We start from the raw sequence: 24,570 nt of genomic DNA on the forward strand, positions 1-24,570 counted from the left end.
AGAGTTAGCTTTACATTTAAAAATCAGTGGATAAATCTATATACCACGAGACAGACGAGTGGGAGAACTGTCCCAAATGAAAAACAATGTTTAGACGGTAGGAAGAGTTGTCTTTTCTACCAATCCTTGTTTATGATAGGGTACAGGGACTCCTAAAATGTCTCCGTAGAAACTTGGATGCAAGCGACGGACTCTTCATTTGTTGATTTAAGCTTGGTTTCCACTTGTTTTTCCTTCTGAGATGTTTAAGTCTTGCTGGAAGGCAGATGTTACGTGGCATAACGACACCACCTCCTGAAGCAGTCCAGAACCTTCTGAAGTCTCTTTGGCTCCTTTCCCTTCTTTCTCCCAAGGAACAAAAGATGGATGGCGCCCAAGGCTGGGTGCCAGCGGACCACCCGGAGTCTGGCTTAGTGTTTCTTTCTTCTCTGTTTGGGAAGCTCCGGGCGAAGCCAGCGGCAAACCCAGTCCTGGAGCGGGGTCCGGCCCTCCCAGCTCCGCGGGCCGGCTCGCGGCACCCACGCTGAGGCGTCGCTCACCGTTCTCCTCCTTGAGGATGGACAGACAGTCCGTTCCTGCGCTGGAGGCCACCCGCTTCCTGGGCGAGGGCGGGAGCTGCCTGCCGTGGAGGGCACTGTCGTCCTGCCCCAGGTGCCACTCGGCCTGGTCACCGGAACCACCGCAAAGCAGGGCCAGGTTGTTCTCACTGGGCGTGTTGGATTTATTCTGAGAGAAGAAACAGCGCATTTAGAAAAAATGGAAGAAAATTATAGCATTACTTCAGCAGTACTGTTTACCATTTTGAAATCAGTATCTTTCAAGGGTGGGAACTCAAAGTCCCTCCCAGAGGAAATGAAGCATGGACAGTTAGTTAGCTCTGAACACCTCCCAGGGCGCCCTCAACAGGAATGAAGTGAGATGGATACGGGTGCCCAGGCCCTTGCACCTTTCAATCACCTATAAAACTCAAACCAGACCCTAAGTGTTGGCGAGGGTGTGGAGAAAAAGGAGCCCTCGCACACTGCGGGTGGGAGTGTAAACTGGTGCAGCCACTGTGGAAATCAGTGTGGAGGGTCCTCAAAAAACTAAAAACAACTACCATACAATCCAGCAATATATAATACACCTACTTCCGGGTATGTATCCAAAGAAGATAAAATCAGTATCTTGACAATACAGCTGTACCCACATGTTCACGGCAGCATTATTTACAATAGTGAAGCTATGGAAACAACCTAGATGTCACTGATGGATGAACAGGTAAAGAAAACGTGGTACGTATACACCATGGAATGTTACTCAGCTTTTAAAAACAAGGAAATCCTGCCATTCGTGACAACATGGATGAACTTGGAGGGCATTATGTTAAGTGAAATAAGCCAGACAGAGAAACACAAATACCGCATGATGTCACTTATATGTGGAACCTAAAATAGTCAAACTCAGATGTCGAGAGTAGAATGGGGGTCACCAGAGGGGGATGGAGGGTGGGGAAATGGGGAGATGCTGGAGGGGCAGGTTTCAGTCGTGCAGGTGGGAAAAGTGCTGGGACCTAATGTACAGCTCGGTGACCACAGTTCTTTGCTAAGAAGGTAGATCTCAAGTGCTCTCACCGCAAAGAAAAGGTAACTAAGTGAGATAAGGGATATGTTAATTAGCTCATCTGTGGTCAGCATTTCAAAACATCAAGTTGTACACCTTAGATGTATACAACTTTTATTTGTCATTATACTACAAAAAAGCTGAAAAATAAAAAGGATTTGCAAAACAATCCTTCAAAATAACACAAAAAACAAGCAGACAAACCATATTATATAATCAATGCCAAGTTCTGGAATTTATTACCATCAGAACAGAGTGGAAATTACTTATACTTCTCTCTCTTGTGTTCTTAAAGCAGCCAGTTCAATCTGTTTAAAGTATTATTTCTAAAGCAATACAACGAAACATTACTTGAATTAATACATTTATTAAAAATTTTTCAACATCCAGAAAATACAGAAAAAAAGTGGGAACATTTCACGTTTAAAAGTTCCCCAGAAAAGACAACTATAAAATTAGGTTGTAGGAAAATACTACTGCTTGACAAAATAATTTCAATTAATGACAATAACCACCAGAATTGCATAAATAAAAGGGAAAATGCTGGAATTTTGTTACTAGAAATAATTCTTAATGATTAACTCTTACAGTATTTTTGGAGTTTTGACACTTATCTGAGGTCAAACGCTCCTACCACCTAAGGTGACGACAAAAGCCATCACAGTGAGTGCGAGAAACTGTTCATTTAATTTTACCAGTTGGAAAATCGACTCACCGTGGGCTTGTAATCAATGTCGTCCATCGATCTAAAGAAGTCCAGGCTCCTGGCCGCCGCCAGCTTCCCCTGGTCCTGGCTGTGTGTGCTCAGCGTGTCCAGGATCTCGCCCAGCAAGTCCATCTCACCCGAGGAAGGGGCCTGTGCTCTGGTTTCAAGAGAGTCGTCACTTTCGTAGAAATAAGCAGACGCTTCTTCTCCGTCTTCAGAGGACAACCTGAAGAAAAAGGAAACACACACTGGTGATTACGTGACCACGAATGCTACTTACAAGCAACCTCTCACCAAAGACCGTCAACTAAGGTGGGAGTTTTAAAACCAATGTAATATTTCTGTAGAGCAGCAAAGTGGATAACTGGTTCATGGCCAAATTCTTTATAGGGATGTACACACCGATTCAGATGCTGGAAATCTTGAGTATGTGCACTGAGAGCAAACAAACGTTTATGGCTCCTTATCAATCTGGAAGCACAAGCGGGGCTTTTCAGTCTAATTCTGGGGAATTTGGGACATTAGCCTTAGAAATATCAGGTTCCCAGAATACCTGGGAAGTTTGCTATACTCCAAGTTCACTTTATTTTTATATGGTTTTCCTTTTATTTGTTTATTCACTTGTCTTATATAAACAAAGATATACTTAATGCAGAAAAAAGAATGTTGATTCTGTCATCCCAAAATATCTTAAAATTGTTTTAAAAGTTCAACATATACTATTATTGTTTCCCTTGTTTTATGTTAAAATTAATTTTTAACATTTTGCGTTAAATTCTCCTCTTCTGATACCACCGTGGAGTTAGGTCCCGCCCCTCGCCTATCTGGTTTGTTTCTATTGACTACTTTCACTGTTCCTGATATTTACCTGGCCCTCTTCAGGAGGAGGGTAGGAGTCTAAATTAGTGAGTGGGCTTCTGTTTCCCCTTTAACACTATCCCAGGTATTGCTGCAGACGTTACTGCTTCCCAAGAACAAGTTATTTCAGGTCTATCTTGCTTTCCCATCTCAAGATTCATCCCCCGTGAGACTCCAATTAGCGCTGGTTCCTCCTGCTGAAGAATATACCACAAGGGAGTGAAACCTGATCTCTGGGAGTGCACGTTCTTTGACATCTCTCTTGTAACCTAAAGCTTCTGCCGCTGAGCCGCATCGCGTAACAGAACAGGAGACCCCGCGACTTACTTGCTAGCTCTTTCTGCGTCCTCATCATTGTCAGCGCACAGAACACCATCCAGGCTCTGAAGAGTCCTTCTTAGGCGTGGCTACAGAGAGAGATCGACGCACTGGCGTTAAGTCGTTAAGGTATGTCTCTTCCATAAATTTTAACTGACAATTTGATCTGACAAGGAATACTTTTTAAAGAAATATGCATTCAGGGGTTTTGAATACTAGCCAGTAACTTGCCTAGCTGGGCAGGAAGAAGGGGAGGATATCAGACATTTACCTCAACGCTTACATCTCAAACCAGTCAACAAAAAACAAATCACTGGGCTGAGTACATAAACACTCTGCCCGCTCTCCCAGTCTGTCGGTCCCCGATTTAGGAATCCCTGACTTACAGTCAATCACTTCACCAAGCACTTAGCCCCCAGTGCTATTCAATAATAATCAGTACTTGCAGTCTTGTTGCTTTCATCCCTTGCCCACACTCTCCCTCACACCAAGTACTTTAAGGCAATGCTTCTCAATCATTAAAGTGCATGTACATCTCTTGGAGTTTGGTACAGGTTCTGATTCTAACACGCTCTTAGGTTGAGGCTGCTCTTGGGTCTCAAGGTAACAAATCCTAGACGATGCATCATTTCACCTGTAAATACTTCACTATGTAGCTTTAACAGACAGATTTTTTTTTAACACAACCAAATATCATGATCGTACATAACGAATTAATAATTATTCTCTAATATCTCATATTCCCTTACTGCCCCCAAAATATTTGAGTGAGTTTATCTGGACCAGAATCTCAACAGGGTAGCACTGGATTTGGCTGACATGTCCCTCGTCTCAGAGGACGATCCCTTCCACCTTCCCCCCCTCCATGCCACCTGTGTCCTTTAACGTGTTATTTTACCCTCGTTTCCTATAAAGTGGCAATTACATCTGGAGCTTGGTTAGCTTCAGGTTCTGGGTTTTCCCTCTGTTTTTGGCAAGAATTCCCACAGGTGTTGATGTGTTTCTCAGTGCATCACATCTGGAGGCACCTGGTGATCAGATGTCTCACTTTGTACTAAGACTGATTAATGGCTTCAGGTGTGGTTGGCCAGTGCATCCACTACAAACTTTATCAGCCTTTCACCTGATGGTTTTAGCATCCTATAGTAACCGCTGGCTAAATCCATTATTTCAGTAGGCACTTCAAAATTATGCTTTTCAAAAGCATTTCCTTTATATTTATTTGTTGGCATTCCATAAAGAACTGTCTTATTAACCATGTGGCTATCCTGAAATACAATGTGTACCAGAAAAATAGGATAATTCCTTCCTTTTATTTAACAATTTTTAGAGTAATGAGCTAATCTAACAGTCTATAAAGGTGAGCCAGGAGGGGCCTTTAAAAATTATCATTTGTATATATTTGATATGGCTCATCACCCCATCACGGTTACTACTCTTCTTGAGGTTCGATCTGTCCCATTTTTGAACTACACTGTGATTATGTTTCTTAAGTAGTTATCTTTTACAGATTTATCTCAAAATATCTGCAGGGTTAAATGATATGCTATTGGATATTTACTTCAAATTAATCCAGAGGTGGGGAGGGCTCATGGGTCGGGCTGGCACAGAAATAAGATTGGCCGTAAGCTGATAATTGTTGAAGATGTATGCAAGGTACCTGGGAATTCATATATAAGCTTCTCTTTACTTTTGCATGTTTGAATCATGTTAAGTGTTCATTCCACAAGAAAATAAAAAACTTTTACAGTTTTTGTTATGGATCAAGATGGCAGAGTAGGAAGACCCTGCATTCGCCACGCCATGAACATGCCTCAGCCCACGGACACGCCTCACCCCAAGGACACGCCTCAGCCCACGGACACGCCTCACCCCATGAACAAACCAAAACTGTAACTACACAGAGTGACCCATCTGAGAACGACGTGAAGACCAGCAGAGCAGCTCCTCTACGATGAAGGATATAAAGAAAAACACACTGAAACAGGTCAGAGGGACAGAGACCATTGAGTCAGGACCCACACCCTCCATGCGGTGACCTGTAAGCAGGAGGAAATATCACAAATATTAGAGGCCCTCCCTCAGGAGCGAGGGGTCAGGGCCCCATATGGGGGCACCCCAGCCCGGGGGACCTGCACTAGGCAGGGGAGCCCCCTAACATTTAACTGACACCCAGTGTGGCTTACATCTGGGAGAGCCACGGGACTCTGGAAAACCGAGACTCTGCTCTTGAAGGGCTTCTGCACAGACTCACTAGCTCTGAGTCTTGATGCAGAGGCAGCGGTTGGAAAAGCACCTGGTCATATGTGAAGGAGAAGATTCACTAACTAACTTCAGGGCAAGTGCTGAGGGGCAGAGGTCTGTTAGAGCTTTCTTCAGGGACCAAAGTGCTGGTGGACACCATTTTTAAAATTACTATTCTCTCTCTACCTAGCTGGCCCGGCACTGGCAGCTGCCATTTCTGACATTCTCCATCTGTCTTGTGAGCACCGCAGCCCTGACCCAGCGTTCTCCAGCCGCATCCAACCTGCCCATCCTGGCCACTGCCCCTCCAAAGTGGCTCCTGTCCTGCCACACCTGGCAGGTAGACTTGCCAGGGTCCAGCATCCCCTAAAGAGGCTCCCGCCCTGAGAGGCCAGCCCTACCCACCGGCACACCTGCAACTGAGTGGCTGAGCCCTGCAGCCAGCCACACCAAGGGCCAGGGTGCCTGCAGCAGTTACAACCAGCTGGGCCTGGAACCAACTTGCCCACCAGTGGACCCAGAGCAGTTGTGACTGGGTGGGCCTTCCAGCCAGTGGGCAACCTTGGTGCCACCACAGCAGGACACATAGCCCACAGAGGGGGACATCCCTGGAGCATCTGACTCTGGTGACCAGGAGGGATTGCTCTTCTGGGGCCCATGAGAAACCTACATAAGCCACTCCTTCAAGATGGAGGGATGTAGCCCATCTACCCAACACACAGAAACTATACAGAGAGCGAACAAAGTGCGGAGACAGAGGAATGTGTTCCAAAAGAAAGAATAAGACAAAAACTCAGAAAAAGAAACGAAATGGAAATAAGTAATCTGATAAAGAGTTCAAACTAATAGTCATAAATATGCCCAATGAACTCATGAGAAAATAAACAGTAAGAACTTCAATAAAGAATTATAAAATATAAAAAAGAACCAAGCAGAGCTGAAGAATATAATAAATGAAATAAAAAGGTACACTAGATGGTATCAACAGCAGATTAGATGAAGCAGAAGAATGGATGGATCAGTGATCTGGAAGACAGGGTGGTGGAAATCACCCAAAAGGAACAGCAAAAAAGAAAAACGAATTTTAAAAAGAGATACTTTAAGGGATCCTAGGGACAAATCAAGCACACCAATATTCACATTATAGGAGTCCCAGAAGGAGAAGAGGCAGAGAAAGGGACAGAAAACTTATTTGAAGAAATAGTGGCTGAAAACTTTCCTAACCAGGTGAAGGAAACAGACATCCAAGTCCAGGAAACACAGTCCCAAACAGGATGAGCCCAAAGAGACCCAAACCAAGACACAGTGTAATTAAAATGATAAAAGTTAAAGAGAGAATCTTAAAGGCAGCAAGAGAGAAGAAAAACTAGTTACATAGAAGGAAATCTCCGTAAGACTATAAGCTGCTTTTATAGGACAGAAGGAACTGGTATGATATATTCAAAGTGCTGATAGAAAAAAACCTAAAAAGCAAAAAAACCCCTTAAAAACCAAGAATACTCTACCTGGTAAGGTTATCATTCATAATTAAAGTAGCAGTAAAGTTTCCTAGACTAACAGAAGCTAAAGAAACTCATCACCAGTAAACTAACCATACAAAAAAATGTTAAAGGGACTTCTTTAGGCAGAAAAGGCCAAAACTAGAAATAAGAAAATATATTAAAAAAATCTCATAAACATATAGTAAACATAGTGAGTGTATCAACCACTTACAAAGCAAGTAGGAATGTTAAAAGTAGTAAAATCAACCGTTGTAACTATAATAAGTAGTTAAGAGATGCACAAAATAAAAAGATGTAAAATGTGATGTCAAAAAGGTGTGTTGGGAGATAAAAATACAGTGTTTTAAGAATGTTTTAAGTTGACGGTTACTTAAGTCCAAACAGACTGCTATATACATAGGTTGTTATACATGAACTTCATGGTAACCACAAACCAAAAACCTATAATAGACACATAAAAATAAAAGAGAAAAAGACCCAAAATTAACACAAAAGAAAATCATCAAACCACAGAGAAGAGACTAAGAAGAAGAAAAGAACACAGAAGGACTGCAAAACAAACCACAAAACAGTTAACAAAATGGCAATAAGTAATACCTATTAATAATAACTTAAAATGTAAAGGCCTAAATGTTCCAATCAAAAGACACAGAGTGGCTGAACTAATGAAAAAGCAAGGCCCATCTATATACAGCCTACAAGAGATTCACTCAAATATGAAAACACACACAGACTAAAAGTGAAGGACTGGAAAAAGATATTCCATGCAAGTGGAAACAAAAGAAATCTGGGGTAACAACACTCATATCAGACAAAATAGACTCAAAGACTGTAACAAAAGAGTGCACACTGCATAATGATAAAGGGGTCAATCCAAAGAGATAATATAACAGTTGCAAATATTTGTGCACCCCGGCTCCCTGAATTCAGACTGTATTACAAAGCTACAGTAATCAAAACAGTATGGCAGCTGTCTATAAGAGACCCACTTCAGACCTAGGGACACATACAGACTGAAAGTGAGGGGATGGAAAAAGATATTCCATGCAAATGGAAATCAAAAGAACACTGGAGTAGCAATTCTCACATCAGAAAAAACAGACTTTAAAACAGAGACTATTACAAGAGACAAAGAAGGACACTACATAATGATCAAGGGATCAATCCAAGAAGAAGATATAACAATTGTAAATATTTATGCACCCAACATAGGAGCACCTCAATACATAAGGCAAATACTAACAGCCATAAAAGGGGAAATTGACAGTGACACAATCATAGTAGGGGACTTTAACACCCTACTTTCACCAATGGACAGATCATCCAAAATGAAAATAATTAAGGAAACACAAGCTTTAACTGATACATTAAACAAGATAGACTTAATTGATATTTATAGGATATTCCATCCAAAAACAACAGAATACACATTCTTCTCAAGTGATCATGGAACATTCTCCAGGATAAATATCATCCTGGGTCATAAATCAAGCCTTGGTATTTTTAAGAAAATTGAAATCATATCAAGTATCTTTCCTGACCACAATGCTATGAGACTAGATATCAACTACAGGAAGAAATCTGTAAAAAATACAAACACATGGAGGCTAAACAATACACTACTTAATAACCAAGAGGTCACTAAGGAAATCAAAGGGGAAATCAAAAAATACCTAGAAACAAATGACAATGAAAACACGATGACCTAAAACCTATGGGATGCAGCAAAAGCAGTTCTAAGAGGGAAGTTTATAGCAATACAATCCTACCTTAAGAAACAAGAAACAACTCAAATAAACAACCTAACCCTACACCTAAAGCAATTAGAGAAAGAACAAAAAACCCCCAAAGTTAGCAGAAGGGAAGAAATCATAAAGATCAGATCAGAAATAAATGAAAAAGAAATGAAGGAAACGATAGCAAAGATCAATAAAACTAAAACCTGGTTCTTTGAGAAGATGAACAAAATTGATAAACCATCAGCCAGACTCATCAAGCAAAAAATAGAGAAGACTCAAATCAATAGAATTAGAAATGAAAAAGGAGAAGTAACAACTGACACTGCAAAAATACAAAGGATCATGAGAGATTACTACAAGCAACTATATGCCAATAAAGTGGACAGCCTGGAAGAAATGGACAAATTCTTAGAAAAGCACAACCTTCTGAGACTGAACCAGGAAGAAATAGAAAATATAAACAGACCAAATCACAAGCACTGAAATTGACACTGTGATTAAAAATCTTCCAACAAGCAAAAGCCCAGGACCAGATGGTTTCAAAGGCGAATTCCATCAAACATTTAGAGAAGAGCTAACACCTATCCTTCTCAAACTCTTCCAAAATATAGCAGAGGGAGGAACACTCCCAAACTCATTCTATGAGGCCACCATCATCCTGATACCAAAACCAGACAAGGATGTCACAAAGAAAGAAAACTACAGGCCAATATTGCTTATGAACATAGATGCAAAAATCCTCAACAAAACACTAGCAAACAGAATGCAACAGCACATTAAAGGAGTCATACACCATGATCAAATGGGGTTTATCCCAGGAATGCAAGGATTCTTCAATATATGCAAATCAATCAATGTGAGACACCATGTTAACAAACTGAAGAATAAAAACCATATGATCATCTCAATAGATTCAGAAAAGCTTTCGACAAAATTCAACACCCATTTATGATAAAAACCCTCCAGAAAGTAGGCATAGAGGGAACTTACCTCAACATAATAAAGGCCATATATGACAAACCCACAGCCAACATTGTCCTCAATGGTGAAAAACTGAAAACACTTCCAGTAAGATCAGGTACAAGACAAGGTTGCCCACTCTCACCACTATTATTCAACATAGTTTTGGAGGTTTTAGCCACAGCAGTCAGAGAAGAAAAATAAATACAAATCAGAAAAGAAGTAGTAAAGCTGTCACTGTTTGCAGATGACACAATACTACACAAAGAGAATCCTAAAGATGCTACCAGAAAACTACTAGAGCTAATCAATGAATTTGGTAAAGTAGCAGGATACAAAATGCACAGAAATCTCTTGCATTCCTATGCACTAATGAAAAATTCGAAAGTGAAATTAAGGAAACACTCCCATTTACCATTGCAACAAAAAGAATGAAATACCTAGGAATAAACCTACCAAAGGAGACAAAAGACCTCTATGCAGAAAACTATGACACTGATGAAAGAAATTAAAGATGATAGAAATAGATGGAGATATACCATATTCTTGGATTGGAAGAATCAACATTGTGAAAATGACTATAGTACCTAAAGCAATCTACAGATTCAATGCCATCCCTATCAAACTACCAATGGCATTTTTCACAGAACTATAACAAAAAATTTCACAATCTGTATGGAAACACAAAAGACCCCGAATAGCCAAAGCAATCTTGAGAAAGAAAAACGGAGCTGGAGGAATCAGGCTCCCTGACTTCAGACTATACTACCAAGCTACTGTAATGAAGACAGTATGGTACTGGTACAAAAACAGAAATATATATCAATGGAATAGGATAGAAAGCCCAGAGATAAACCCATGCACATATGGTCACCTTATCTTTGATAAAGGAGGCAAGGATATACAATGGAGAAAAGACAGCCTCTTCAATAAGTGGTGCTGGGAAAACTGGACAGCTACATGTAAAAGAATGAAATTAGAACACTCCCTAAGACTGTACACAGAAATAAACTCAAAATGGATTAAAGACCTAAATGTAAGTCCCAACACTATCAAACTCTTAGAGGAAAACATAGGCAGAACACTCTATGACATAAATCACAGCAAGATCCTTTTTGACCCACCTCCTAGAGAAATAGAAATAAAAACAAAAGATAAACAAATGGGACCTAATGAAACTTAAAAGCTTTTGCACAGTAAAGGAAACCATAAACAAGATGAAAAGACAACCTTCAGAACGGGAGAAAGTATTTGCAAATGAGGCAACTGACAAAGGATTAATCTCCAAAATATAGAAGCAGCTCATGCGGCTCAATATCAAAAAACCAAACAACCAAATCCAAAAATGGGCAGAAGACCTAACTAGACATTTCTCCCAAGAAGATATACAGATTGCCAACAAACATATGAAAGAATGCTCAACATCACTAATCATTATTAAAATGCAAATCAAAACTACAATGAGATATCATCTCACAACAGTCAGAATGGCCATCATCAAAAATCTACAAACAATAAATGCTGAAGAGGGTGTGGTGAAAAGGGAATCCTCTTGCACTGTTGGTGGGAATGTACATTGATACAGCCACTATGGAGAACAGTATGGAGGTTCCTTAAAAAACTAAAAATAAAACTACCATACAACACAGCAATCCCACTACTGGGCATATACCCTGAGAAAACCATAATTCAAGAAGAGTCATGTACCACAGTGTTCATTGCAGCTCTATTTACCAGCCAGGACATGGAAGCAACCTAAGTGTCCATTGACAGATGAATTGATAAAGAAAATGTGGCACATATATACAATGGAATATTACTCAGCCATAAAAAGAAACGAAATTGAGTTATTTGTAGTGAGGTGGATGGACCTAGAGTCTGTCATACAGAGAGAAGTCAGAAAGTGAAAAACAAATACCATATGCTAACACATATATATGGACTCTGAAAAAAAAAAAAAAAAGCCATGAAGAACCTAGGGGCAGGACAGGAATAAAGATGCAGACCTACTAGAGAATGGACTTAAGGACACGGGGATGGGGAAAGGTAAGCTGGGACAAAGAGAGTGGCACGGACATATATACACTACCAAATGTAAAACCAATAGCTAGTGGGAAGCAGCCGCATAGCACAGGGTGATCAGCTCGGTGCTTTGTGACCACCTAAAGGGGTGGGATAGGGAGGGGAGGGAGGGAGATACAAGAGGGAAGAGATTCGGGGATATATGTATATGTATAGCTGATTCACTTTGTTATAAAGCAGAAACTAACACACCACTGTAAAGCAATTATACTCCAATAAAGGTGTTAAATAAAAAAAAAAAGAATTATACTTTCAGGCACTAAAATTTGATAAAAATTTTAAAAATTACAAAAACAGTATGGTACTGGCAAAAAAAACAAATATAGATCAATGGATCAGGATAGGAAGTCCAGAGAGAAACCCACGCACTTATGGTTACCTAATCTATGACAAAGGAGGCAAGAATATACAGTGGAGAAAAGACAGCCTCTTCAGTAAGTGATTCTGGGAAAACCAGACAGCTAAATGTAAAAAGAATGAAATTAGAACATTCCCTAACACCAAACACAAAAATAAAATCAAAATGGATTAAAGACCTAAATGTAAGGCCAGACAGCATAAAACTCTTAGAGGAAAACATAGGAAGAACACTCTGACATACATCACAGCAAGATCTTTTTTGATCCACCTCCTAGAGTAATGAAAATTGAAACAAAAATAAACAAATGGGACCTAATGAAACTTAAAAGTTTTTACACAACGAAGGAAACCATAAACAAAATGAAAACAGAACCCTCAGAATGGGAGAAAACATTTGCAAATGAAGTGATCGACAAGGGATTCATTTCCAAAATATACAAACATCTCAGGCAGCTCAATATCAAAAAAAACCCCAACCCAATCAAAAAGTGGGTGGAAGATCTAAATAGACATTTCTCCAAAGAAGACATACAGATGCACAAAAAGTACATGAAAAGATGTTCAACATCACATCTCTAATTATTAGAGAAATGCAAATCCAAACTACAATGAGGTATCATCTCACACTGGTCAGAACGGCCATCATCAAAAAATCTACAAACAGTAAAATGCTGGAGAGGATATGGAGAAAAGGGAACCCTCTTCCACTGTTGGTGGGAATGTAAATTGGTATAGCCACTACGGAGAACAGTATGGCAGTTCCTTAAAAAACTAAAAATAGAGCTACCATATGATTCAGCAATCCCATTCCTGGACTTTTTTTTCCAGGAGAAAACTGTAACTTGAAAAGATACATGCACCCCAATGTTCACTGCAACGCTATTTACAATAGCCAGGACATGGAAGCAACCTAAATGTCCATTGATAGAGGAGCGGATAACGAAGATGTGGTACATATATACAATGGAATATTACTTAGCCATGAAAAAGAATGAAATAATGCCATTTGCAGCAACATGGATGGACCTAGAGATTGTCATACTGAGTGCAGTAAGTCAGACAGAGAAAGACAACTATCATATGATATTGCTTATACGCGGAATCTAAAGAAATGGTACAAATGGACTTATTTACAAAACAGAAACAGAGTCACAGATGTAGAAAACAAACTTATGGTTACCAAGGGGGAAAGAGCAGGGAGGGAGATTGGGACTGACATATACATACTACTATATATAAAACAGATAACTAATAAGGACCTACTGTATAATGCAGGGAACTCGATACTCTGTAATGGCCTATATGGAAAAAGAATCTAAAAAAGAGTGGATATATGTAAATGTATTGTATATGATTCACTTTGGTGTACAGCAGAAACTAACACAACATTGCAAATCAGCTATACTCTAATAAAAATTTTTAAAAAGTAAATAAATGGCATGACAGTAAAAAAAAAAAAAGTATGCACCCAATATAGTAGCACCTAAGTATATAAAGCAAATATTAACAGACATAAAGGGAGAAACTGACAGTAATACAATAATAGTAGGAGACTTTAATACCTTACATCAATGGACAGAACATCCAACAGAAAATAAGGAAACACTGGCCTTAAACAATATATTAGACCAGATGGACACATACACACACACACACACACACACAAACACACACACACACACAAAGAACATTCCACCCCCAAACAGAGTACACATTGAAGTGCACACGGAACATGGAACATGGAACATTCTCTGGGATAGATCACATGTTAGGCCACAAAAAAGTCTCAGTAAATTTAAAAGGACTGAAATCATATCAAGCATCCTTTCTGAACACAACAGTACAAAACTAGAAATCCATTACAAGAGGAAAACTGGAAGAAACGAAACTCATGAAGACTAAACAACATGCTACTAAACAACCAATGGGTCAATGAAGAAATCAAAGAGAAAATAAAAAGCACCTTGAAATAAATGAAAATGAAAAACATTGTTCCAAAGTTGATGGAAAATCAGTTCTAAGAGGAAAGTTCATAGCCTACCTCAGGAAAAAAACATATAAACAATCTAACTTTACACCTAAAGGAACTAAAAAAGAGAAAAATAAAGCCCAAAGTTAGTAGGAGGAAGAAAATAATAAAGATCAGAGTGGAAATAAATAAAATAGAGACTATAAAAACAACAGAAGAGATCAATGAAACTAAGAGCTGGTTCTTTGAAAAGCTAAACAAAATTGATAAACCTTTATCCAAATTCATCAAGGAAAAAAGAGGGCCCAAATCAAAATCAGAAATGAAACAGAAGTTACAACTAATACAAAGAATTCTAAGAGACTACTACTACAACCTCTCATATACCAACAAATTGGACAACCTGGAAGAAATAGATGAATTCCTAGATAGGTACCATCCTCCAAGACTAAATGGGGAAGAAACAGAAAATCTAAACAGACTAATTACTAGTAATGAAATTCAATCAGTAATAATTAAAAACTCCCAACAAACAAAAGTCCAGGATCAGAAGGCTTCACAGGTGAATTCTACCAAACATTTAAAGAAGAGTTAACACCTATCCTTCTCAAACTATTCCAAAAATCTGCAGAGGAGGAAAAGCTTCTAAACTTGTTCCAAAAGGCCAGCATTACCCTGATAACAAAACCAGACAAAGATATTACAAAAAATGAAAATTACAGGCTAATATTCCTGATAAACATAGATGCAAAAATCCTCAACAAAATACTAGCAAACCAAATCCAACAATACATTAAAAGGATCATACACCATGATCAAGTGGGGTTTCTTCTAGGGATGCAAGGGTGATTCAATATCCACAGATTAATCAATGTGCCAGGGTGACAGAAAGGAAAGAATGAGTAGAGAAATATGGGAATGTGCAGAATGTTTCTCCATAATTTTGGTAATCAGCAATGTATTGGGACTTATAACTGTAATACCACTTTACAACTATAAGCTTAAGGTATGTGAGTTAAACTAGAAATTTGGGAACTAGCCTAAAAACACAACTACCACTTACAACGTTATTTCTGTGGGAAAAATATATTTTACCCACTCACTCCAGAACTCACAAAATATAATGCAGTCCTCTGATTCTAAAGACAAGTCGTTATTATTACACTGACTTCTGTGTATGCTTACCATTATGCCAACTATGGGTCTTGCATTTAATTCTTTTAATTAAAAACAAAACAAATCAAAACAAAAACCAAATGAACAAAAACTGTGAGGGAGCTGGGACTTTATGCTGTTTAACAAGTCATCATTGACTATTTAAGAACTAATACAAGAAGATAATAAACACATAACTTAATATTTATGTTTACAGCATACTTTGTAAAGCACTCTCACATACACACTGGGCTAGGTTCTGGGAATACAGAGTTGTGTTAGGTTGAGTCTCTGCCTTTAAGCAGCTCCGTGTCTAGTGAACCCCACAGTACATCTGGAGGAACACCAGGGAGGCCCCATAATTGCTCAAGGTCACACACCTTATCAAGAATAAGAACCAGAAAGTGGAACCTGATGTGTTGCCAGCCCCTTGTTCATTTTCTTCCACAAGTTAGTTTCATATTCTACAATCTGCCTGCATATACCATAGATTCGCAATTATTTTTTTATTAACTATATCTTTTTTTTTTTAATGAAGCTCCTGCTTTTCCACAGTCTAAGTCATTTAAGTCATAAGCGCTTCACAAGTACCTCCGTATTTAGTTCTACATTTTCTATCTAGGCCAGAGTTCTATCAATTTCTATATACATAGGAGTGTAAAAGTGTAACTTAGGGTGAGTTTTCACAATAGAATGAGAATTAGAATCAGAAGTAAAACTGATTAATGTTTTGCTTTCTACGGGCGTTACGCTTTGGCTAACTGAAATGAGCTTCTAATGAACAGTTATCGAATATGTATATGCAATAATTCAATTCATTAGGACCTGCAATCTCCATGTACAGTATGAAGTAACAGTGTCCAAACACACGGTGAATGTGTCAACTGCTTGATGACCTCATATTACATAATTGTTAAGGTCACAAAAAAGAAAAAAGAAAAATAATTACAATTTGATCAACATTCAAGATAGAGGGAAATGGCAGCATATTTAACAAAAGCATCATCAGCTCCTGAGTTCACATGAACCCAGATTATCTCTACGTCACTGTTTCTGATGGGTTTGGACGCAGGCACAGTGCTTTCAGAGGAAATAAAGAATTGTTTCCACTATACCCAGCACACACGACACAGGCAAAAAGACCTGGTCATAATTTTATGAACAGGAGTCTTTTATGGGTAACTGGCAGCTAGTAAGCTTAGAGTGCAAAAAGTATACTGTGTACTCTTCAGGGTGTGTGATACACAGCCAACACGAGGGCACCTTTATCTGGATTCATAACTCACAGATATATCATTGCCGAAAACCTGCACACTGAACTACACAGAAACGAAACTACGACTAACAGAAAAATAATCCCAACACAATGAAAATTAAAAATATATATATTTTAATAAACTGACTATAGCTTTTGAAAAGCTGTGCATATTGTTATTTTTCTAACTATAACGTTAGATAGTTAATAGTCGCAGATGCCAGTGGAATGGACTTTGTATACGGTATGTTTTCAGAGAAAAACACTATTCTATTTCAGATCTAGATAGAAACCTCACAGTAACAGGTGTACAGTGGGAAAGTTCCCAAGGGCCAATGAACATGTTCGTCATAAATTATTACCTAGAACCCCCTGAAACAAGTGCCAGGACAGTCGTAACATGGCTTATATTTGGGAACAGGAGCTTTCTTTAAAGAAAAAGTGATTATGAAATAGATTGAGAGAGAGCTATAAGCAGTCAACATGGAGAAAAAAGTAAGAAAAAGAAAAATTAAGTTGCTTTACATTTTTAAAAGACCCTATAAATAGTTTTCAAAGTTGCACTAAATGACACAACATGGTTCTTGCCCCTGGAAAACCAGCCAGTGTCACAGGTAAGCCTCCCATCGCCTGTGCATCTGCCCTGTGCAGTTATGGAAGCTTCTCTCTTTCCTGTGTTTTGAAATGTGCGTAGCTTTTTCCATGAATTTTTCTGAAAAGGGGGGAAAAGACTCTTTCCTTCTTGATCAGGGTACAAATAATGGCCAGGTTTCTTTAATTTACTGACACAAGAAAGAAGACTGTAATCCTGTTTTGGGTGCCTCTAATCTTTAGGGAGCGTTAATAGCCTGTGATGACATTTTCTGGGCGTCCACAAAGTTAGCAGTTGCTCCCTGGTTCACTCTGCTCTGACCCACAAGGCATCACCAGGGCCCCTTTCAGCACCTGATACCTGCCCTGAGTTGTTCTACCACAGGACCTTTGCACAGGTCGATCCCCCTGCCTTGCAGGTTCTCCTCTTACACTGATCCCCTCCTCCCGGCCCCACTGTCTCTGCCACTACGCGTCTGTACTCACTGGAAAATCTGTAACTGCCCACCCGCATCTGAGCCTCTTTCCTCCCACCTTGTAGAAAAGCTACAGTTGCTGAGCTGCTGACAGAGACATCTTTTAAAGGCAAATACAACAATGCTCTGCTCCTCTTTCCGTAACTCCTTCAGTGGCTCCCCACTGTCTTTGGGATAAATCTCCGACTCCTCACTTTTGCCCAGACTCTGCCGCAGGGCTGTTCGCTCCAGCTCTACCAGCCGTCTTCCCTCCCGTGCGTGCAGGTCCAGCAGAACCTCCCCCACCTGGCCTTTTCCCCTCTTTCTCTAGTTGTCCTTCATGCTTTGCTCTCCCCTCCCGCCTTGCAGGATACACTTCCTCACTCATGCGTCAGTTTGCTGCTGCCTCGTGCATCCCTAGAGCACCTAGACGCACACCTGCCGGGGGCCTGTCCCGCTGCACCGCGTCCTGGTTAGAGCCCCTCCTCCCTGTTCCACAGCCGGTTCTGAGGACAGGCGCCTTGCTCCCTTCTCTCTCGTACCCTCAGAACCACGCAGCGTGTGGTACATATTAATGTCAGGAAAACTGCAAAAGACTTTGAAAGGAGCTAAAGATGACGGCGTGTCCTGTCAGTGGAATCTGGATGGTGTTCAGGAGACTTTGTGGGGTTACCTGATTCTACAGGGCTCTCCATCTTTCATTGTCTCTAACGACCTGCCCAGGATACAACTGGACAAACTGTGCAACCAAGTCCTTACCTGGAGCCTCTGCTGTGGACCAAAGGTTGTAGATTTATGGAGCCGAAGCCTACAGAGCCCTCCCAGGAGAGCTGCAAGGTACCCACCTGACAGGGTCCAGCCTCAAAGGTGCCTTTCCCAGCAGGCCGGGAGCCTGAGCAAATCCAGAGAACCTCAAGAGGGATTCACCCCAATTTGTAGCTATTTCAGGTTAAACATATTTTTACCTGGTAGAAAGCTTTCTTGGGCTTAGTTTCCTAGCCTTCAGATAGCAAACAACAGAGACTTTTATCAGCCCAATTGGATTTCTTACGAAAACTTCCAGAAGTAAATTGTGGCCATAGCTGGCCTATATTGCATGGCTCTAGATTCACAAAGGTGTGATGTAAATAATCAGGTCAAACCTGATGAAAACAGCCTTCTTTTCTGATCAAGAATAATCTTTGAGATCATGAGGATCACAGGTGGAGAGAATGCCAGGAAAACTGTAAAAGATACTGAAATGGGTCCAAAATTACTGGTGTCCTCTCAAAGGAATGTTAGGTACTGCCTAGCCTCCTGGGGCAGATTGGGGGATTGTCCAGCACTCTGGAGGTCTGCATGGCTCACAGGCACTATTTTTTTTTTTTTTCGGTACGCGGGCCTCTCACAGTTGTGGCCTCTCCCCTTGTGGAGCACAGGCTCCAGACGTGCAGGCTCAGCGGCCATGGCTCACAGGCCCAGCCGCTCCACAGCAATGTGGGATCTTCCCAGACCGGGGCACGAACCCATGTCCCCTGCATTGGCAGGCGGACTCTCAACCACTGCACCACCAGGGAAGCCCCACAGGCACTATCAATAACCCTGCAGAGACCAAAGGTACCTTGGGGAGGACCGACAGCAACGGAAATGTTTCTTGTACCCAGAGATGCAGCAAATTCTGCCCAGTGGAGCTGCAGGTATATGGTGCAGACAACGACGGTTTTAGTACCTGCTAGCATGTACACTTCAGTATTTTTGACTGTCTAGGTGTCTGTTTTTTGAAGTATCCTTTGTATCAGTTTTTTTTTTTACATCTTACTGGCTTTCTCATTAGCTAATGAACCAAATAAAATGAGGGCATTATAATTCTACCCTTTAATAAAAAAATTCTTCTTTAAAGCAGGCGGTTAGTGTTTCGTGAATAAATGACTACCTCCATACATGGTAGTAGTGTCTGTTGAGCACTTCAACGAATTTTAAAACTGATAAGAAAATACATAACGCAAAGAAGACGGTACTGCGCCAACTGGCCGACATGGGCATTTTCAGCAACCGCGAGGCACAGAGGAGTGTTATGCTCATTCATTCAGTAAAGATCCCAGAAATGTCTGCATGTACCAGGTAGTGGCCTACATGCTAGTAGGAGTATGACCGACAACAGGGCCCCTTGCCCTCATGGAGACTATGGTCTAGTAAATGAAACATGAATTAAGTTGAATAATATAAGCATACAATTACGACAGCAGGAACTTGTACTAAACTATGACTGCCACAAGGAATCTGACCTCGTCAGGGAGGTCAAGGGAAGGCTTCCTTTTAAGGATGTTTGACTTCAGCTCTGAAAGGTCAGTAGGAATTAAGTAGATGATGAGAAGAGGAACTAAAACGTGCAAATGTCCCGTGGTGGGACGACCAGGGCAAACACAATGGAATCAAAGACGCCTACGGTGCCCCGTTGGTCAGAGCCTGGGTCCCGTGCACAGGGTTATTTAAGGGCCCACTGGTCTTGCAGTTGCCTGGCTGACCACTAGATGGCAGGTGTATACTAAGAAGGCACAAGGCTGGATGCAGGTAAGTTTACAGCAGGTCACAGAAACTGGGGGAGATCAGAGGTGTGGCAGGAAAGAGTAGGAAGGCAGAAGGTGGTAGCGGGGATGGAGACGGGGACAGACCCAACTTGCAGGCCCCGATGGTGGAGGGTAACAGGAAGCCATTCATTGTTTTTTCCCTTCAACAAATATTTGAGGACCTCCTGAAAGCTTCTCTGTACTCCTTGAAGGTAAGTAGCAGCCACACCTCACTTAAAAAAAAAAAAAAAATTCTTGGCATCTCTTCACACCACAAACATCCGTTAAGCACCTACTACACGTGAGCTACTGTCTTCCATGCTGTGAGGCACACAAAAGAAAAGAAAAAGGTGTTCCCTTCCTCTCAAGATTTTCAGAAAAGGGTGAAAATGCCAAATACTGAATATAATAAAGCAGTTACAAACACAATTCTTCCTATGGATATAACTGCACTCAGCTTTTTGATCACATATGGCAACTTATGTAAATGACCATTAATACTGATCATGATTTATGTCAAATTGTAATATTCCTAATAAGTAGGTTCCATCAGCAGGCTAACAATACTAACATAGAACTGTAACTACGTTCTTTAAATACTGGTAAACTGGGATCAATAAGGAGGTCTGGGAGTTTCTGAACTGTACAGGCCTAGTGCAGCTGGAACTCTAGCCATGGTCAGGCACTACTGACCCCGGAGGCTGTGCAAACTAGCAAGCAACTACTGGCCTTTGCAGCTCTCTTGGGAGCCAGTACTACACTAAAAGGGTATATTTTTCAGATGTAAGAAGACATCATAAGGAAACAAAACAAGCAGAGTTTTACATCCCTCTGACGCAAAGAATTAAAAATAAAGATGGGGAATTGGCCGTCACACATCTTCAATTGGACTCACTAGGTTCTAAACACATAATTGTGCAATAAAAATTTTCTCACATGGAAATAGAAAGCGAAAAATTAATATACTATCAATATTTTGGAAGTAAAGCACTTGTATAGCAAGGGATGCTTACTAAGAATGTGAAAAATACTAAACTAATGCAAAAAAGCTATCAGTGTGGAATGAAATTTATTAGAGAAGATATTGTATTAGAGAAGAGAGACACCGAGTGAAGCAAAGAGAACGGACTGGAAAAGACCGGAAGGAAGAGCAGACACACCAGGAGAGTGACGGAGGCAGGGGGTCCAGGTCACAATGCCATCAAACCCCATGTCTAATGAGGCAGCAAGAAATGAGTCTGGTTTAGCTACAACAAGCAAGATAAGTGTTTCCTTTCTTTTCACTACAATGGTTTCCCCAAAGCCTATCAGAGGGTAAAATGGTGAGGATCTTCCCCAATGCACAAGGAGCCTGTTATCCTGCAGTTACCATTTCTGTCACTAGATGGCAGACAAATATAACACTAGGGCAAAATCCTGGGTAAGGTGAAATTCATAGTTGGGGTTAAGGGGCCAGGGAAGGATAAGGGATACAGGCAGATGAATGGGAAAATAAAAGTTTTTAGACTTCATAAGATTGAGATGCTTGCAATATATGAATTTTTTGAAAGGAGGTACTCTCTGTGCTACTGTCCCCATTTCAGAGTTGAAGTGACTGAGGTCCAGAGCGTTACCTGGCTTTTCCAAAGTCTACGACAACCCCCTGGGCCTATGCACTTTGCAGCCTAACACAAAAAATATCTGCGTGAAATAATACGGGAATAAGTTATCAAGAAAGCTACTATACAGAATTATAATGCCAATACCTTAAAAATACATGGCAGTTTGCAATCTGAAAAGAGGTTTAAAAACGTGTGTTATCATTTTTACAGGCGGTAACTGAAGCACAAAGTGCCTTACCCGTGACTTACTTGCTTCAGTGTATTAGGTGTTTTATAGGTCATACGTTAAATATCTACTTCACCACACACTCTGGTGAGCATTTTCCCTGTTTTACATATTAGGGACCCAAAAGCTTAATGAAGTAAAGTCTCCTGGGCAAGATTAGACAGTTAGTGACAGAGCCGAGATTGCAACCCAGGTGTTCTGGCTTTCTGAACAGAACTCTTCATTATAATTACACTAGATAAGTCAGCCCTCAGAGACTCAGAAAAAAGAAATGTCTGAAAATTAACCCAAGAAAGACCTTCTTAAAATGGCAAGTCTTAACCTCAATTTTAAAACAGGTGGTAGTTACAGAATGATCAAGAGTACTACTGTCCGGGTAGGTGAAGAGACAAGAGATTAAGACACTTTTCCAAAGATATTTCCGTCACAGCAAGAAAGTTAAATCGAAGGATTAACAAGATACGTGTTTGCTGAAGTCTGATGAATTCAGGTTATGAAGGGCTTCTATTACCAGGCTAAGGAAATAAGCTTGAATAGAAGCGTCAGAATTCCGTTTCTGAGCAGGTGAGTGTCACGCGAGACTAGTTCCGGCGGGAAGATTCTGAAGTGGTCCGGACACATCCGTGACCACTTCACCAGCCTCCCCTCCTACAGCCATGGCGCCTTCTCTGCCGGCTTTAGCCACTTCATTCTCCATCACTCGGCTGTCACCTGATATGCCCTCTCTTATGAAAGCAGTGCTCTGTGAGTACATTCCTGTCTTACCAAGTCCTCGAGGCCAAGAATCGTATCTTTTAATTCATTTTGCTTTTAAATCCACTTCCATTTTGAATGCAAAAAGCAGCAAAAGAATGTCGATTCCCATCCTAACCATGACAAACATCTGGATGGTCTTAAAGAAAAATATCATAATTTTTTCTTGAACCTATCAGAATGCTGAGTTGTAAGGCAACCAAGTAAAATGAATTCCATAGAGTCAGAAGACCCTCCAAAGAGAGATAGCAGCCAGGATCTATTTCATCCTTGGCAAAGCACACACACAGAAGAAGAGCAGCTGGAATATAAACAGGGAGGAAGAAACGTGCTGAAATGCAACCAAGACCACATGGGGACTAACATGCCGGTTTGGAAGAGCTGGTAGACTCAGCGACAGGGGTGTTTGCACTCGCAAGCTCTTCTCCACAGGTAAAATCCTATAATTTTATTTGCCAGATCAGGCAACTCTACCATCTGGTGCTGCAGAGAAGGACTGGGGACAGACGGGAGTCTGAAAGCGCTCCCATAGGGGTGCAGGCCTGCAGGAGACAGGCACGAAGCCCACTGACTCCTGAAGGTCCTTCATTTACATACAGCAAGAGCCAGAGCTGCTGGCAGACGTCAGAAAACTCAACCCCAAGACCACGGGGGCAGGTGTAGAAGTACAAACTCTACGCCCCAGGGAGGAGCCGGAGGCCCTGACAGGCACAGGATCCTACACGGATACCAAGCGTAAGTCTACCACCACTAGGGAGGGGCAGGCGGCCTGAAAACTGCCCCAAACCAATCACAGGTAAAGGGAAGTTTATCCACCACAAGCAGGAAGGGAGGGATGCTGAGGAGGTCCCACACCTGAGCCACTGGGGCACATGGCCTATGAAGACCAAAGCTGGACCAGAGCACAGAAAACCCATAAGGCTAGGACCACGTAACTAGCAACAGAAATTAACTGCTGAGGGATGGCTGCAAACACCGAGAGAGACCCGCTATGTAGAGGGACTGCCGACAGCTGAGGGTGAAGGCGGAACACCGAGAAAAACCTTCCGGTACCTCCAGAAGTAGTGCCGTCTACACACACCTATAATAACAGCAGCCACTGCAGGTAATGATGTCAACAACAAAATCCCAACCAGTCCAACACATGATGAACTCAACCTCTTGTACTAATGGCCTCACACCATTTCTGGGTGTAAGTACTATTTAACTTACTCTCTACTGCTTTTTTACACATGGGGTCCATCACCCAAGAACTACCAGACATGAAAAGTAAGAACAAAATAAAAAGGAGAATATGCATAAACAGATGGGATGACAGCAGAGAGATGGAATCTATAAAAGAGTCAAGTTGAATGATAGACTTGTAAACAAAAACATGATACAAAAGATAAAGAATTCCTTTGATGGGCTCATCAGCCATTTAAAACAGGTCAATAAAAATTATTTAAACTGGCATTCCTATACACTAACAACGATCTAACTATCTGAAAAAGAAAGACAATCCCATTTACAACGGCATCAAAAACAATAAAGTACTTAGAAATAAATTTAACCAAGGAAGTGAATGATCTATACAACAAAAACTTTTAAGACACTGATGAAAGAAACTGAAGAAGACACAAATAAATGGAAAGATAGCCTGTGTTCC

The 24,570-nt window shown here is 40.8% G+C and overlaps 1 protein-coding gene across 1 annotated transcript in view; it reads right to left on the reverse strand.

The window, feature by feature from the left end:
• Nucleotides 1–207: 207 nt before the first annotated feature.
• DENND1B (DENN domain containing 1B) overlaps nt 208–24,570 on the reverse strand; it is a 247,938-nt gene continuing 223,575 nt past the window's right edge. The window contains exons 20-22 of the mRNA XM_065878083.1: nt 3,494–3,562; nt 2,318–2,534; nt 208–726 (exon numbers count right to left, since the gene is read on the reverse strand). Coding sequence (XP_065734155.1) covers nt 208–726; nt 2,318–2,534; nt 3,494–3,562 — 805 coding nt within the window. The remainder of the gene's footprint in view (nt 727–2,317; nt 2,535–3,493; nt 3,563–24,570) is intronic.

This window comes from Phocoena phocoena, chromosome 1, assembly GCF_963924675.1.
Source record: "Phocoena phocoena chromosome 1, mPhoPho1.1, whole genome shotgun sequence".
Lineage (NCBI taxonomy): Eukaryota > Metazoa > Chordata > Mammalia > Artiodactyla > Phocoenidae > Phocoena > Phocoena phocoena.